This window comes from Anoplophora glabripennis, unplaced genomic scaffold, assembly GCF_000390285.2.
Source record: "Anoplophora glabripennis isolate ALB-LARVAE unplaced genomic scaffold, Agla_2.0 scaffold640, whole genome shotgun sequence".
Classification (NCBI taxonomy): Eukaryota; Metazoa; Arthropoda; class Insecta; order Coleoptera; family Cerambycidae; genus Anoplophora; species Anoplophora glabripennis.
The window spans coordinates 207463-226452 of NW_019416735.1; the positions used below are offsets into that span (position 1 = coordinate 207463).

An 18990-nucleotide genomic window follows, 5' to 3' on the forward strand; every position below is an offset into this window, starting at 1 on the left:
TTAAGTTACCATAAGGTTCTACGACTAACGGACTTGAACATAATGGAATATGCTCAGCGAAAACTACTTTGCTAAACAGACCGACAGTTAGCTTACATAGAATAACTTGCGTATACAGTTGCAAACTATCATAGTTTTTCCTATAAGGTTCATCTAAAAATAGGCAAGTATTTCGCCGCTTCATAAAGCGATGCAAATTTCTATTGTATATTGGCATCAGGATTGAATTTTATCGGTCGAACATATTGTTGATGTTTTGCTTACGTGTGTCGTACTTACCATTTTTTATCTAACGAATAACTTGTAGTTTGTTATTTATTACTTTTCAAACAATTGCAACGACCAAGAAGTTACCTAAGCAATTATTTATTAATAAATTAAAATATCTCAACACGTTTTTATTACGGATGTGACTAAAACCTAAAAGTAATCTTCTATTTTTGGAAATCTCTTGTGGAAAAGCCGACAGTATTCGATTAGGTATATATTTTTTAAAGCTTCTTATCCGACACGCCTAGTTAGTCATTTTTGCTCAATGGAAACCGCGTGTTACTAGAATCAGATATGAAACATGAAAGAGATATAACAGAAACGTAATTATGATTTTATTTATTACAAAAGTCATATGTGTACATTTCGCTGCATCAACTCAAGGTGGCAGATTTTGCAATTTGCCGTTGCAAAATATGTATATCGCACATATCAAATATATTATCTGTAATAATTATATGATTTATCTTGCCCATTGTTGGTATACTTCCTTTCCGGTGTTTCGAGATCTTTTACCTTGATTTCATTTCTGTCAAACAACTATTTAGACATGTTTTACTTAACAAGCGTTACCTGTTTAACCCTCGCATGATTCATGTTAAAATTACATTAATAATTGTTTAAATATTACATGTATCGTTTAATATTATACTGAGATAAACAATATTTGCAACAATGTAGATAAATTCATTGTTTTCTAGTTATCTAGCTGTCAGAAATCTCTGTTCGTTCGCGAAACAAAATGTGTCAATTCGTAAAATCTAGGATGCCGTGGAAATTTAGAAAAATCTGATTTAATTCATCAGCAAAGTCTCTTTTCTTTATGAGACACACAAAATATTATTAAGAAACGATTTTCAGGATGAAAAACGGAGTATTTGTGTAATATTCTAATGTGTTGGACCTTTTCGTCAAAATATTATTTCTAATGCTATTTTTTAAAAAGGAGAGTGGCTATTACAGGCAAACTAACGATCTGTCAAGGTTTTTATGATCGCTTCTTTATTTACGACTTTATTTACAACACCCTGTACATGTTTCGCAATTAATTTTATTCATTTATGCCTCCAAATATGTTAGTTAAAGTCCAGATTTAATTTTTGAAAACATGTTTCTATACGAAGTAAAAATATGCTTAATATTAAAACTAATCTTCAGTATTGTTACCTGCATATTTTAGGGCTCGCCCTAACATGTTATTAACTACATATTTTAACCGGTCCCCTAACTCCTTTGTCATGAAAAAGTTAAGATTAGGCCCATAATGTATTAGTCTGCATTTTTTGGATGCCTTAACGGAGACAAGGAAGAGCATATCAGTTTGATGGGTACCATGAACCCTTGTCTGGGCGTAAACAACCTTTTAACATTTTTGTCCCTCGTGCCATATCAATAATTGATATAACATAATTATTATGTTATTTAATCGTAAAATACAGGGTGTTAGGAAGTATGTAACAGATTCCGACAGATGTTTTTCGGCATTTAATTTGTCACAGCCGTGTCCCAATAAATCAAAACGACGCAGATTTAATCGTCGTGAAGTGACTTTCTCTACACACAGAAAACTCATACAAGAATGTCCCCGAATAATAACGTTTTGTAACTAAAACTTGGAGCGATTTTCCCGTACTTATGTAGTACCCAGTTTAACATAAAAAGAGAGATCGTTATTAAAGTGAAATTTAAATTCGCCTACATGACGCAAATCGGCCGCTGTTACCTCCACATACCTCTTTTTAACTGGAAATGTACGTATAACACGTTGTTCGTGTGTTTTTAAATGCAAACGATGCAATTTTCTCGATCGGCTATTGCGCAACGTTTGACGAGACGGAAAAATTACCGCGGAAGTTTTTTCACGTCGAATAATTAGCGAAAACGCGGAACAATTCGTGTTCCGAATCGAAATTTTTCACTGTAAGGTTTAAAGTTCAGAACTATAACGATTAATTAGTAAATTATGAAATATTTAAGTGATTAAGTTAATTATTAATGAATTGATAATTGTCTAATAAATTATTGTACTTTCATAATAAATTACGTACCTAATTAAGTAATTAGTAAAGTAAATAACTACTTATTTCATTAATCAGTTGAGCTGTTATTACTTAGTACACTAATTAATTAATTATGTACTAATTTTAGTGAATTAGTGAACTGTTTAATAAAGCCATTACCTAATACGCCAGTAAATTTTTAAATCATAATGCATTATTAAATAATTCATTTACTTTTAATTTTCATTTATTAATTAAGTAATTAATTAAATCAATCAAATTTGTTTTCTTTTATTTTTTTTTTGTTATAAGTTACGTCTTAATTAATTAATGCATTAATTAATTAGTTAATTAACAAATAAAGTCATTTTTGATTAATTTCTCAGTTAAGTACTAATTAACTAATGTGGCGACTAATTAAGTAATTACTTAGGACACTAATTAATTAATTACTCCGCTGATTAGCTAGCGTATTTTTAAATTAATTCGCCAATTAAATCGTGTGTTAATTAAAAGTTTACTAATTAATTTGCTTTCAATTTTCATGTGTTAATTTAAATAATTCGCCAAATCCAGTAACCAATCAAAGTGACCGCAAAAATCGCCCGTTTTTTCACAATTCGCAGAGAACTAAAGAAAATAAATAAAAATATGGTTTTGGTTAGAAAATTAAGAATAGCATAGCTTTTAGTTTTTTGAAAATTTTCAAAAATCACCCCTATTTAGGAGTTGAAAAAAACGCCCAAAATGAAGAATTGAATATTACCAATAAATATAAAAACTATTAGTATGTAAATTTTAATACAAAGAAAGATTTATTCTCATGACTGAAATAATCATGTTGAATTAGAAAATCCACCCTTAAGCGCGCTCTGGGGGTGGAATCATCCCCAAAAATAGAGAATATCAGAAATAATTGTAAAAATTCCAAAAAAAAATATATTAAGATCATTCACATGCTAATAGTTTTTATATCCATTGGTAATATTCAAATTCTTCATTTTTGGCAATTTTTTTAACCCCTAAGTAGGGGTGATTTTTAAAATTTTCAAAATACTAAAAGCTACGCTCATTTCAGTTTTTTACGACAAGTAATTTGCGACCAAAAACATATTTTTATGTATTTTTTTAAATTATCTGCGAATTGTGAAAAAACGGGCGAAAATCACAGTTTTTTTGCGGTCATTCTTTATTTTCACTATTATAATAGACCAGTGTTGATAATTTTTGAAACCAAAAAAAATTATAGTAGGATGAAACCCATTGGAAAAGAAACAGAATATAACAGAAATGAAAGGAAAAATAATTTACGGGCGATTTGAGGTCGGGAAGGGGTGAGTTTTTAAGGGTAAAAAACGGTTTCCCTTGATTTCCGGAAAAACTACAAGTCTTATGGAAAAAAGTTAAATGGCAAAGTTGTAGGTAATAAAAAGATCTACAACTTTTGTATTCACACTTTTTTCACATAACTTCAAAATTTATGTGAAAAATTCAAATAACCAAGTTTTTGGTTTTTTATTTTTCTTTTACAAACAAATTTTTTTTTCACGAAATTTGGTGAAAACACCTATTTATGTCCCAAACACGCTGTAATTTTTTTTTATTTGAAATATTTATTTTTTCACCTTATTTTTACTTAATATCGAAAAAGCACCCTAATTTTCAATCGAAAATTCTCACGTCAAAATATCTGCTTTTTTAAAAACGTCGGTGGGCTTTTTCTTCGTTGAAATCTCTACTTTCTGATGGTGTAAAAAAATATATACATTACTATGGTAAGTTTTCTCAGGAAATGCAAAGAAACGAACTAGAATCCGAAAATTTTTTTCTAATCATTATGTACAATTTTGAGCTATTTATTAAAATTTACACTTTAATTACTCGAAAAACGTAAGATTCCATGTTACATTGATAAACAAAAAAATTACAAGTCGAAATATACTATTATAATTAACAACCAAATAAGTTAATAAAGTTAATATTTAATAAGACATCTACAATATTTTGAGAAAGTTGTAGAATCTTCTTTCGTTTCTTTGCATTTCCTGAGAAAACTTACCATAGTAATGTATATTTTTTTTACACCATCAGAAAGTAGAGATTTCAACGAAGAAAAAGCCCACCGACGTTTTTAAAAAAGCAGATATTTTGACGTGAGAATTTTCGATTGAAAATTAGGGTGCTTTTTCGATATTAAGTAAAAATAAGGTGAAAAAATAAATATTTCAAATCAAAAAAATTACAGCGTGTTTGGGACATAAATAGGTAAGTTTTCACCAAATTTCGTGAAAAAAAAATTTTTTTTTAAAAGATAAAAATAAAAAACCAAAAACTTGGTTATTTGAATTTTTCACATAAATTTTGAGGTTATGTGAAAAAAGTGTAAATACAAAAGTTGTAGATCTTTTTATTATCTACAACTTTGCTATTTAACTTTTTTCCATAAGACTTGTAGTTTTTGCGGAAATCAAGATAAACCGTTTTTTACCCTTAAAAACTCACCCCCCTCCCCTTCCCGACCTCAGATCGCCCGTAAATTATTTTTCCTTTCATTTCTGTTATATCCTCTTCCTTTTCCAATGGGTTTCATTCTACTATAATTTTTTTTCACTTTTTACCATTTTTGAAGGCTTAAGCACTGGTCTACATATAATGCCAGCTGTGTGTTTTGATATTCGCAAAACCAACATGGTAACGAATTTTAGGACAAGTTCATGGGAACAGAGAACGTACCCAAATACCAGCAGCTTGTTTTTGTTTTCGGTTGCAAAATTCTAAGGTTAACTAGAGGTTTGTCGTATCTAATTTTTAAGATTTAACTAGAATTTTGCTTTGCGGCAAAGGTCAGTTACACAATTCGATTATTGAACCGCTACCACGATTCAAAACCAATTACAATGCTGCATGAGAACAATGCTGGTGTTTAGTAGGAAGGAAGCTTCGTCTTAAGGCTTATTTATTTTGTGATAAAGATACCTACAAATCCTTGCTGTGCTCTTAATTTATGTTTACATAAAATTTGATTAAATAATCTACCGGTTCTGTGAAAGCTGTTTATATTGTTGGAGCTTTCCAGAAACTACGGTTTCTTCTACGAGACCATTCTGGAAGTCATATGAAAACTCGTTTCGGAATATCTATAGAGGCCTCTTGTCTTGTCCATCGTAAAAAATAGTCATTGCCTACGTGCAAAGCTTAACGAAAATCTGCACGTGCCACATAATTTTTCCGGAATAATTTAATATAACAAACGTTTTACCTATAACTGTAAAATTTATCTATGAACTTGATCAGAATTTAAAATCAAGATTATGCTACTAATTTTATGTTGTATTCGGGTTTATGTTATGTACGGGGTGTCCCAGTACTACATGTACTCGATGTAGCATCCACAGTCACCTGAGATCAATTAAGCAGATTTAACTGAACTCATCTAGATAGATAGATACATATTTTTATTCATTGAGACATAAAAAATGTATAAGAAATCTCCATCCTACTAGTACAGTCATTGAAGCTGAAAATCAGCTGTAACCTCCGAATTCTTTGAAACTGCATGGATTTGCATGAAAACTTAGAATAAGTGAAAAAAATTAAAAAAATTAAGTTTTAAGCATTTTATTGATAAAAATCTTGTTCAAGCACAAAGATTAAATAATGTTCCATATTCTCGAAGATGTTTTATGATATATTTGATCTTTTCGACCCTTTATTTAACCCTTAAAAACTACCCTTATGCAAAAAATAATGATAAAAAATTACTTTTTAAAGATTTGGCGTGATTAAAGCGTGCAATTATTTAAAATAAAAGTTACCTTATAGCTAATAAAAGAATTTTTCCCTACCAACCCTTAAAAACCACCCCTGTATTGACAAAAATGATAAAAATTACTTTTTAAAAGCTTGGAATGCTTTAACGGTGCAATTATTTAAAATAAAAATTCCCTCATTGCTTATGAAACAATTTGTATCTCATAATACTTTTCAACCCTTATAATCACCCCTGTGCTAAAAAAATTATAAAAAATTACGTTTTAAATCTTGGAATGTTATAATTGTGCAATAATTTAAAATAAAAGTTCCCTTATATTGTTTATGAAAGAATATATTACTTTTACCATTTTCAACTTATAAACTATACCTTTTTACCAATATTAATGTTAAATATTTTTATTATAATCGATTTTTAAATATAATAAATCATAAAAAAAATTGCTACGCTTCATATAAATAATCACACTAATTTTTTTTTACTTATATTCTATTTGTATAATATAATACGATAATATATAAAAATGAGAAAACCTATTTTGCTCCGAAAAAATGTCATTGGTTTTTTTACCATAACTCGGTTAATTTTGAAGCTATAGTATCCTACAAAAAAGCATTTTAAAGATAATTTCAAGAGCTGTAAGATCGTTTGCATATAAAACCTTTTAAGTCCTTCGTTTTTTAAAGGGAAAGGATCGAAGGGCTCGAGACAGGTCGTTTTTTCACTAAAATGGATACTTCAAGCGGCGATATCTCCTTTATTTTTTATGCTATAGGAATAAAAAAAGCAAAATATTTGTTGAAAAAAAGCTACATTTTTGTTGTCTATCATTTTTTACGTATCTTTCATAGTTTCAGAGTTATTATATAAATAAGGCAATTTTTTTTGAATAATGAAAAATACGTTTTCAACTTTTACCGTACATTATTAAAAAAATACGCATTCTAAACCGGTCTAACTTCAGGATCGTATGAAAAACACTAAAACAAAACTAATTGTAAAGGGTCTACGATTAATTTTAATTCTGATGGAAATGGTACAGCGTTTACTGCTCATTTTTCCTTAAAAAATATGAGCAACCCATCTGTTTTTGACGATAACTCCTTCAATTTTGCTCTAATTAACTTTTATAAGTGCTCATTTTGAAGGTCTTTTTGAGTACTACAAAAAACTCCAGGAGCGTTATACACGTAAAATTAATCCTTTTTCCGTTATTTGACGTTGAATACATCGATTCGAGTATTCCCCCCAAAACAAGTCCCCTTCCACTAACCATATTTCGCTTTGTATAGGACGTACAACACTTTTTAAAAAACGATTTTCTTTGTTTATTTATAAGCTACATTTTTGTTCATTACACTTTTTTTAATAAAATGCGTAGTTTTTGAGTTATTCGCGAAAAATACTTTGAAAAAGTGTTTTTTTTTTCTCAAAATTCCAAGTTTTCAATGGTGAATAACTAAAAAACTATTGATTTCTCGAAAAAATTCTTCGAATATTTTTTGCTCAAAATTTTATTCTCTAGCGTTATTTCTGAAAAAAAATATTCCACCCCCGAGAAGGGGTGGGAGTGTCAATCGGCGCTATGTGACTAATGTTCATTGACCTTTTCTCTAACTATCTGCCAAATTTCAAGTCGATCGGTTCAGTTTCAAAGAATTCGGAAGTGAAAAGCCTCAATGACTGTACTATACTTACGTAGATTGCTTCGTTTTTGTTTATTAAAAATAAAACCCAATTTTATTTTCGACATTTTGCCTTTTAAAGCAGAAATAATATGTTTTACGTAGGAGTCTCGAGTTCGCATAAGTTTCTGTGTATTCAATGGTAACTGCATGAAAAAGACCATGTCTAAAACGTCTTCGAAGAAAAAAGGATTCTTCTGGAACCCTGATCTCTGGGCACCTATTCCTTTACGCGGCGTCCGTCCCACCTTCTCCGTGGTCGGCGCGAGGAGCCACCGCGAAGATCCATCGGCGTAAAGAAGTCGGCCGTCCTGGTTTCCAACGGCAGTCTTCAACTCGTTCTTCCGCGGTCAGTGTTACCGGTGAACTCGACAGGTGCAAAGAACTGTTGGTTTGGTACCGCGCGCGATGTCTGTGTGTCAGTGTAGGGGCTCGCGGCCCTTGTGGCTACCCGCCCTTATCCTCCTCGGACTTACCAATCTACCAGCAGGTAAGCCCTCGCACTATTTGGCCCTTCTGAAGGACCCAGAACGGTCCTTTTACTTCGGCGCGATAACGGTCCTTTAAAGTTACTGTTTCCACTGAAAAAAATTGTACGAGTTACTCTTGACAGAAATCCGGCAGTGTTTTAGATAAATTTCGGCGACTGTTTGTTGTGTATTAATTATTTTAGTGGTCCCGTTAATCCGCGGAATAATTCTGACCTACTTGGGTGAAGTCGCTAATGAGATTCAGATTATAATTTTTAATTATGATTTTTAAGTCGTACAACCATAAGGGGCAATTAGAGTAAAGATGGTGTTCGAGGTAGTGGTTAATAAAAGTTATGTTTATGTTGGTTGTGCGGTGGTAATAATTTTTATTGAACAACGGAAACGCTTTGATTTCAGTTATAACTACTGTTTCGGTGCGATTTGGTATCTAATGGCGTTTCAAAGTAAACTATACTTTTCTCTAACTGTATTCACGCGTCCAAAAAGAAACTTAAAATTTTATTGTATCGTACAGGGAGGTGCCAAGAAATTGCAGAATATTTAACTTGTCTTGTGCTGTATAGTTTCCGGAAAATTTATAATTTACTAATTTTGAAGTGGTCAAAGACGACAGAAGTTATTTGTGGCATAATTTTAGTTTTTTTTTATACAAAATCAGACAAATTAAAAATACACATCCCAGGAAATATAGAGTTGGGCGCGACTTTTTGTTTCGGCAAGCTGAATTTATCACTATAAGTGCTAAATATTATGTACAATAACATATTAAATAGTTTCCACAGTCATAAAAATGGGGGAAGATTTTTTACAAGGTGGTTAATTGTATAATTTTTACATAAATTCACGTTTCTCGCTTATAACTTTTTTCCGTTCATTTCCACGAGAAAACAGCAACATACTTTTTTTTTTTCGTTTTCAAAAGACCTACAAAACTAACCCTCGAGCGTCAAAAAATAATGATTAGATCAAAAGTAATAAACTGAAGTTTATTTATGACTTTTGAATTAAACGTTTATAAACTGTATTATTATTACCAGAACGTTTTGGCATCGCATCCTCTCATTCATTATCACTGTCTAATAACTCACACGAAATCTGGAATCGGTAAGTTAAATAGTTTACAAGTTATGGCCTTATAAACAAATTAACTAATTGTTAGTCTGGACGATCCCGAGGATCTTCCACAATCGCACTGATTTTTTTCAAGGTAGATTTCATAATAATACGTTTAATTCTATCATTTTTTTTTAATTTCAAATTTGCAACCTGGAAATTTTTTATTTTTTTCTAGCCTTACTTGCAAAATGAAATATACGACGCACAAGCGTGATATAGTTATATATTATTACATATTCGGAAAGCTTACGAAAAGAGCTTCAAGTTAAAAAAAAATCGTCAAGATTTGTTGAAAACAACGGAGTTACCGGTTTCAGATTTATATTAATTTGAATTAAGTACCTTTTCTAGCAAAAATCTATTATTAGGTGCTTCTTGTAAAAATCTCTCAATTTCCTCTTTGGTTAAAATTCTTGACATTTTCGAACGGTATCCAACTGATTTGCTTTTCAAATATGGCAGCAATTTTCGAAATTTTTTAATATTTACATTTTTTTCGCATTCCGTGTACTTTTTGACATGGAATATACTCACCATAACATCGAAGGTATAATTTTATTAATTTTATGTTCCATATATCCCAGTAATACCACTTCGGACACTTTTTGAATTTTCTTCGAACTACACCACCCTTTGAATTCGTTGTAGACAATCTCGTACTGTCTCGATGATTTTTTGGGGATTAATTGTGAAATAGTACCTTGTGCCGCTTCCAATACTTCCCCTGGTAAATGCTTGTCTTCACTTTTCGAGCTCATTTTGAAATAAACTCTTAGAATATGAATTACAAGAAATATGTGGACTTCTGAGATTTTTTGAAAATCATTCAAGTTCATTTTAAAAAAAAATAAATCATTTTATGTATAAAAATCGTACTTTTTACTAAATTACGTCCTATTTTATAACTGTTTTTAGTGTAGTTTCTTTGACATTTATAATTTCAAGGAAAAAACTGTAATTGAATAAATTAACCGTTTGCATTTTCTTTGCGTAAACTATTAACTCAAAATATATCCCGTGGCAGTATCTAACTACCTGTATAATAAAATGAATTCAAAAAGGAATATTCTCAATAACTAGTTATTTGTCCTGTAATAATAATGTACAATTATATTTTGCAAATAATGGTAAATATTCCAACATTCACTAACATTAAAATTTAACCTATATCCGAAAATAATCGATATTAACATTTTTTCAACTTTTACTTGAATACCAAAAAAGGTCAACAAGTTTCGTAAAACATCCATTCAAGAACGAATAAATTTTTTATGCAAAGGTTTCGCTGACAGCTAGACTGCATATTTAATTTTGATTTCGTCCAATATTCAAATTTAAATATGTATCGAAACAGCCCGATCCAATAACGAATTCAAATAATATTCCGTGTAGAGCCGTCAGGAATTTTTTTAAATTCATCCACCCAAGAAGGTGTGGAATAGAAATAGAGAATAACAATAGGAGGTTGAAATGTATGCACCACAGGTGATGTTAACGTGAAAAAAATGGATCACCTGTACCAAATATAGTGTCTCTACACCCCCTTTCGTTCCAAATATGTCTGAGTCACATCCGTTTTCATTTCCGTCTATTTCACATGCTAGAATATATCTAGTCGGGGATAAACATCTTGGTACTTTTATTAAAGGTATTTCAAAATATATAAAAAGTTTATGTCCAAATATTATTGCAATAGCTGTGTCGGTAACTCTTCCAATATTAGGCTGCCTATCATTTTCCTCCGGCCAATCGCGATCTAGTTTTAAGATAATTAAAGAGTAGGGCTATTAAAACATTCCTAAACATCGTTTCTAAAAAAATAACGTACCCACCTAATCTGTTTTCACTCGCGGTATTGGCAAATATATTCGAGAAGTAATTACTAGGTTGCCAATAAAAATCCTGAGATATTTTTGGCCAATTATGTTGTGAAACCATCGTTTTAGAAATTCCGCTAAAAAGAAAAGTTTCAGGAGGTTTTTCTGAAGTTGAAGTGAAATAAATAAGTATCGCAGTTGATAGAAAAATATTGTAACGAAATCGGCTTAGTGTGCTTTGTTTATGCACTTATTTAGTTTATTATTTTATGAGATGATTCTGGAATATGTTCTGTTTCTTTCTATCATGTCCTGGAAGCTTAGAGATTGTTCTGTACTGTTCGTAGAAACCCATGGAAATTTCGTGAAACAGACAAACGACCACGGGAGAAGTCTTTTAGAGGTTAGCTTGTAATTTGTTATTGAGAAGCGTCAAAGTTCTAAATAAAGGAAATTTCGTACATTTTTTAAATCTACAAAACAGATTTTAATGCATACAACTTTATTTCCAAGCATTATTAGAGCGGAATTGCAGCGATTTGAGGTACTATAGTGTTTATTTAAATATGAACTTCGTGAAAAAACAGTTACCTACAAAAGAATGTCAACAAGGAGATCTGTCCTGGTACATACGCAAAGCGTGATTATCATACGCTCACTTTTACAAGCACAATTATAATCGTCATCCACGTTTTGCAAATTATTTTCGTACGGTCTGTTGCTGAGAAAAATCTCTCAGATTCGGTCTAAAGTTAATTTAGGCGGCTTTCTTATGAACAAATAGAAGAATGTGAAGCTATCAGTTTAATTTAAAAACTAGGTAAATAGATTTGCGTCCCGTTAGTTTTTGCTTTGTTCGGTAGCTGTTTGTTTTTATAATTTGAACCTGTGGATCTCGGAATATATTGTTTATTAGAGGAACTATGGCAATTTGTATACATGGAGATATTTATACACAAACTCTGTACTAAATGTTTAATTGTTTCACAATTTGATAAGCAATTTTTGGAGATCGATAATTTGATTGAAGGGACAGCAATTGGCTATGAAATCGGATATTTTTTTGACTAGATCGTTTGGTGTTCAATATTGACTGTGGCGTTTAATTAAAATCGACTTAATAGTTTGTATACAGGGTGATTGACAACTCGTATACATGTAAGTATACTTAATTCGTATCGGGTGCAACTAGGTCCCAAGCAAATAGACAGGTACGTCGCTTTTCAAACCCACCTAATTATGTAGGAGAATTCTCTAATTATTGTTTACTTTGCTGTCATGGTATATTGTCATGTAGAACTTTCGTTGTTGATGCCCGATGCTGTAATTAAATATTAGAATAGGCACTTCTGGCTCACAAAAAACAACTAGCTATAATATTTATTCATTTCATGTAACATTGTTGAGAAACTATATACGTGAGCTTGGTTTAGGACAGATTTTTACATAATTTTGTCATAATGTTCGTGACAGTTTTAAGAAAACTTAGTTTTAAAATGGACGCAGAGGCTCGACTTACAAAACTCATTTATTCCTCTTCGTTGTTGTATTCTTTCACTCGAAGTCGAGATAAACACGATTCCGGTGTCCTAAAATCGAAGAATATTCACGGTTTAGGCGCAATATTGCAGGCTAACTAGAGAAAGTGCCTTAATTATACAATGAAGATGAAACCAACCACGTGTGATCGATTATTTCTTTGCCCGATAACGAGCGAGATCTCCGCGAACAAGGCACCTACCAACCAGAGAGAAAAGTGTTTCGCCAGCAGAACAGCTCGTAATTATATTCAGATAATTAAAATTTCCAATTTTTATAATCAGGCGACTCGGATAGTTAGTCACGGATTCGCAAGAGACAGGCTTATAATTTTTTTTTCTGCGCCCGATAGCGTAAACGAGTAAATATCGTACATTTTTATCCGTATTCCTAATTGAATAGAGTGCGTAAGGTCATTTTTCGCCGATCGACGTTAAAGGCGTAGTTTTGGACAGCTGTCAAGCACTAAAGTGTCACATTTACTGCCTAGGCAGTAGAATCATTGGTACTGCAGTGATAGTGATCTTAGGCCTTTAACAACTTTTGATCGGGATATCCCAAAGTATGAGCGTGGTCCTCTACCGCCATTATGTTGCGAAATTTCGTCGATTAACTTAATTTAGTCTGAGATAATTACGTCCTCTTAATAAACACGTTGCCACTCTTGACATTTACTACATATTTTTAATTACCACATTTAATTGCCAATTACAAAACTGTTTACATCAAACAGCTAATTATTATTATGCTTTTCCTCATAACATATTTTACTATGCATCGGCATGTTTTTTTTTTTAATTCCGGCATTGTAATAAAACTAAATTATTTACTTTCTAAAACGTTTCTTCGACATGAATTTATTTAGCCACAGTTCTTATTTAATATCATATTTATATTAAAATTAATAGTAATTTATTTCAAACTAATAAGCCGAAACGATTTCTTATTCAAATAACATGATAACACAAAGAATTTGGTATTAAAAATGGGTATTACATGATAAATACGTATGTTAATGTATTGCTCTTGCAATGCTTCCTTTGCGACGTTTGCAATGACCTGTTTAAAAGGATATTGTTCTCACTTCAATTAATAGTAACATTTCCAGTGTTTAGAGGACATATGTGTATGTAAATAAATCAGAAATTACCTCATTTATAAATGACTGATTAATCATAGATCGATTTCCTTCCAACTGCTATTAATTAAACATCACTGATTCTGAATATTTTAGATGTATACTAGGGTGGTCCAAAAAAAAACGAATATTTTTTTCCGTGTCTCTTGTGAAAATATGTCAGTATATCATGTTTTAAGAGCCCTCTCAAAAAATCAGCTCAAAAAAAATTTTTTTTAGAAGTCGCTCAAGATTATTAAAAATTTCCAAAATCGTCAAAAATTGAATTTTTTTTCTCGTTATTTTATCATTTTCTAGGTTGAAAAAAATCTCGATTCTGAAAATTTCAAATCGATATTTGAATTTCTAAAGGTCACTCATAATTATTTTAACTTTTAGACACTTTAATTTAAAAAAATTAAAAAATTATAAATATTTGAGACTCGGAATGCGGTAGTAAATTTTGTCTCGTGATTTATTTCTATTCTCTTGTTCTTCAAATTCAATAAAAAAAAATTGTTAGTTGATATTTATTCAAAAAAACATTTTTGGTACACTACTTTTAAAGTTAAAATAATTATGAGTGACCTTTCGAAATTAAAATATCGATTTGAAATTTTCAGAATCGAGATTTTTTTCAACCTAGAAAATGATAAAATAACGATTTTGGAATTTTTTGAAAATCTTGAGCGACCTCTAAAAAATTTTTGTTGAGCTGATATTTTGAGGGGGCTCTTAAAACATTAAATTAACATATTTTCACGAGACGCGAAAAAAAAATCGTTTTATTTTGGGCCACCCTAATGTAAACACTATAAAAAAGTTACACATAAATCGAAACTATTCTAGAGGAGTATTTGTATTGCTCTGAGAATTGCCACATATCTGCCTATCAAAACAATCCGTAGCAAGTAAAAAACTGTACCTAATTCTATTTACATCTATGGCGTTAATGAGGTGTATAATTATTTTCTATGATCACGTAAAAACGCTAGAGAAAGTCACGAACGAGATTTTTGTAATTTACAATTTAATTTACCCACCTATTACTTAACCGCTTGTGTGTAAGTTACTTTTTTACTTTTTCACTCGCAAGAATCAATTAGAATGAACATATCTCAGTTTTGTTTCATAAATTAATTATACGCGATTTTAATAGACTAAGTCAGTGGCAATGATTAAAAACGGCATATGTTGTTGATCTACGACGAATGTCAGCATAACACTGCCCAGGCATCGCATGACATTTCTCTTCTCTAGTTCCATCTACGAATAAAGCGGCAACACCTTATAGATCATTGGAATAGGGAAGAAGAATACATTTTAAAACGGAACATTTGGTATAACGTTCGATATCACCCCAGGAAACTGCCAGTTTGGTTTTATAAACGTGTTGCTATCGAATTCCAAATAAATCATACACGCAGGCCATCAGATACCCGCAATCCGTTCATCTTATTCTTTCCGCTGGAAACCACACGTTACGTATCGACGTAAGCATCAGTGAGTCTTGTTCCGCTCCGAAACCCCGACGCTCGGCTGCACTTCCGGTTGTTTGGGCCACGAGAGACTGCTGCAGATATGCACCTGCGGTGTAGCTCACGATAGCCCGGAGGCTAGGTACAGCTAACCGAAACCGATTATTTTTTTCATCTACTTACCTTCTCAAACGACTTAACGACCTACAGCGTGTTCGTATTTTCCATTACCGGCGCTAACGTCTAGAAAATAGACGTATTAAGGATAAGGAGGTGGCTTAGGTATTGCAGTTGTTAGTCGAAAAAATCTGCAAACTCGCGTCGGTATTGCAAGACAACCTGAAGGTTTCCGACTCGATCAAATATTCGTATGAGTTTTGTCTTATCTAATTATATCCCAGCTGTTGTTTTAAGAAGACCGATAAATTACAACGAATAGAAAGTTATTATTGACCATGTACTTTATTCGAAATGGTCGATTACCTACGGTTTTATAAAACAATAACGTTTTTCGTATCTATCGAAAATTGGTCACTTAACGAAGGCGAGTGAAATTTGCACGGCGTTTGTTTATCTTTTTCATCGCATTCTGAAGGTTTTGCGTTAGACAACTCGCTTTCTGAGTTCACAGTTGCCGCTTATGTTTGGTGGTGTTACGTAATAAATTTTAAAGCAGCGCGATGATTATGACGATGAATATACATCACTTGACTATATGCTAACAATGCAGCGGAAGAAGTTTAACGGTAGCTAAGCAATCTAAATAAAAGTACGACTTTCTGAATAATTTTCAACGTAAAAAAAGAGTTTTACGTTATACAATAAACTTATTACATATTCTGGGCAACGCGCTTGAGATTCTCATATGAGATTTGATGGAATGACACCACAGACATTAAGTTTCACTGAATAAATAAATAATTCGTTACAGTTGTGAAACGCTGAAGAAATGTTGATTATTGTACATATTTCATCCTTAACTGAATTTATAGTTTCATTGCGTATTGCGAGGTAACAAAAAGAACACGAACTGGTTGCCAGAGACGGAAGAAATATTAAAAGATTGAAAGTTAAGCTCGACTGCCTTAGACATTGACAATTGTCTATGACCAAATCAATTTCAGTCTTCGGTTCGGAATAATTTTCGTCACGAAAATTTCTGCACACAATTATTAAAAGTACTGGTGATATTAGTGAAAATTTTACTACTACTGATGGTTGAAACGTTGTATCATATCATTAAAATTTTATGATTGTTGTTTGTCGGTTTGTTAAAAAATGCGGACGACCACCTGCAAATGTGAAACTTTCATCAGGAGAATGCTCAAGCTGGACACAAATGTTGAAAATAATCTTAATGTTACTGAAAGTTTGTTATAACTTTGAAGAGATTTCCTGCTATACAGGGCGTTTCTTAAGTAGAGGGCAAAAATACAGGGGCCAAACTATTTTTTTTGTTATATAAAAAAAATCAGTTAATTTTTAATTTCTAAACCGTTTGAGGTAATTTAACCAAATTCGGTGTGTGTATTTAGTATGACAGTGGATATGAATCAAAGAATTACCAGCTTTAGAAACACATTGCACTCAAATGACGATATCACGAAAACTAAATGAAATATCAACAATTCAAGAACATGTGGTTACAGAGGTTATTACACCAGGAAAATTAGCGAAAATAAAAGAGAAACTCGAAAAAAGTCCTATACGCGAGATTATTGTAAAATTGTCTAAAGGAACATAATACAAGACATCTCTCGTCTCGTGAGTCAAAAACTTTTATTAGCTAACTTTTCTATTTAAACAAATGAGTGAGAAAAACAGTTTTTTCACGTATGTATAAATCATTACCATGAAAAATACTTTACAGCACTATACTTTCTCTAAACTGACAGATAAATAGGTCTTTTTTAAATATGCAACAATTTATTTTTTATTGTTTTTGATAATTCTTCAAAATATGCCAATAATATTATTACTGGTATCCTGCCGTATGCCAATATATTCATTATAATTATTGTTTATATCACAAGAGGTAGAACGTTAAGTATATAAGTCAGGTTATCGAAAGTAAATAAACGTGGTCTCGTAGCTCAAAGCGTTACGCGTTGTCCTACTAGTCTAAAGGTTCGGGGTTCGATCCCTGATGAGGTATGGTTTTTTTTCAATTAATATAATATTTCGAAGGTAATTTTCTATCGTCCACATTTCAAGACAAATATTTCCGCAACAGTTGCTGGTCACGAAGTTAATAATTTCTCACAATGTTGCCAAATATCTGCTGATTCGAGGCTTGCTAGATTGTTAAATTCTGCCAGAAAATCGTGAATTATAAAATACAAGGATATTTATAATACATAGGATTGCTCGATAAGCAGATATTTTCTCCACGTTAGTGGAGGTTGTGACGTCATCGCGGACCACTTCAGATAAATCTGCATACTCGCATTCTGTTATAAGATGTTTTATTTACTTTCTATATTTAATATGGGGTTGAAAATAATTTTGCTTAAAATATAAACTTTTTATAATCTGTAACGTGACTCCCGGTAAATAAAATTATAGTCAAGTTATACAAATTTCTATTTTTTATTAGCGAAAGGGATGTACATATTTTAAAGATAGCAAAAACTTAATATTGCAAGTTTTTAATTTAGATAAATATGAATGTTCCAAACTTCCACTAAAATATGAAAATTATTATTTTCTGGTTCATTTGCACTTTCAGATGTTATATAGAAATACTCATTTTACTGTGTTAAATCTTTTTAAATATATGTTTAAAGTTAGGTTATTATTTAAATGTGTACTAGTAACTTATTCCGTTGATATTTTAAAAAGAACTAAGCACATTAAATATTTTCTAAAGAATTGTAATAAAAAAAATGGTAAGTAGTAGGTAACAGATTTTTATTAAATAAAAATAAAACAATACAAATGATTAAAACTAGTGTTGTAAAGAGAGTACCAATGCTCTTAATGTGCATTTATGAAAATAATAATAATAATAATATGCTCCGAACAAGTTTCATTCACAAAATAGTAAATAGAGTTTCATTACAAAAAGTGGTGATATTTATAACCACTGGTGGCTGATAACATTTCAGGTATACGTCTAGGGCTGGCAATTTTTGAAAAACGATCGACGTATGACATCAGTGAACGTCACATTGACGTGTTCGATACATTAAAAGAAAAACATCAATGTTTCGATATCTTTTCGCATAACACAAAATAATATAAATAGGTAACTATTATGGATTTGTGGTATGGATAGAACTTCTGCCTTCTACTTTAAATATTTTATATTATTCTATTCTAATGTATAGCAGAAAATACAATTAAAAAAATATACGATAAACATTTAATACAATTCATTTTAATGAGCGAACAGTACTGTAGTTAATATCACAATGATTAGATATCATATTAAAATTACATTACATTACTTGTAAGCGTTGATAAATAAGATGTACAGGTATTAGTTTGTCTTCTTAAGATAGAACCGAGTTTATTTTCTTTCAGTGCTACTAATTTTTGCTTATTGAAAATTAAATTTATTTTTATCAACATAATTTTATTATATTACACATTAAATAAAAAGAATGTGATTATTAATTGATATAAAATCATAAAGGTACACAGCGATCTGAAACGCTGTCGATACATCGATATATCGGTTCTTCCTCTTTTCTTTGTAAC

General features: G+C 31.2%; 1 protein-coding gene across 1 annotated transcript in view; it reads left to right on the forward strand.

The window, feature by feature from the left end:
* Positions 1-8135: 8135 nt before the first annotated feature.
* The window catches only part of LOC108911033, a 40081-nt gene continuing 29226 nt past the window's right edge, over positions 8136-18990 (forward strand). The window contains exon 1 of the mRNA XM_018715856.1: positions 8136-8217. Coding sequence (XP_018571372.1) covers positions 8136-8217 — 82 coding nt within the window. The remainder of the gene's footprint in view (positions 8218-18990) is intronic.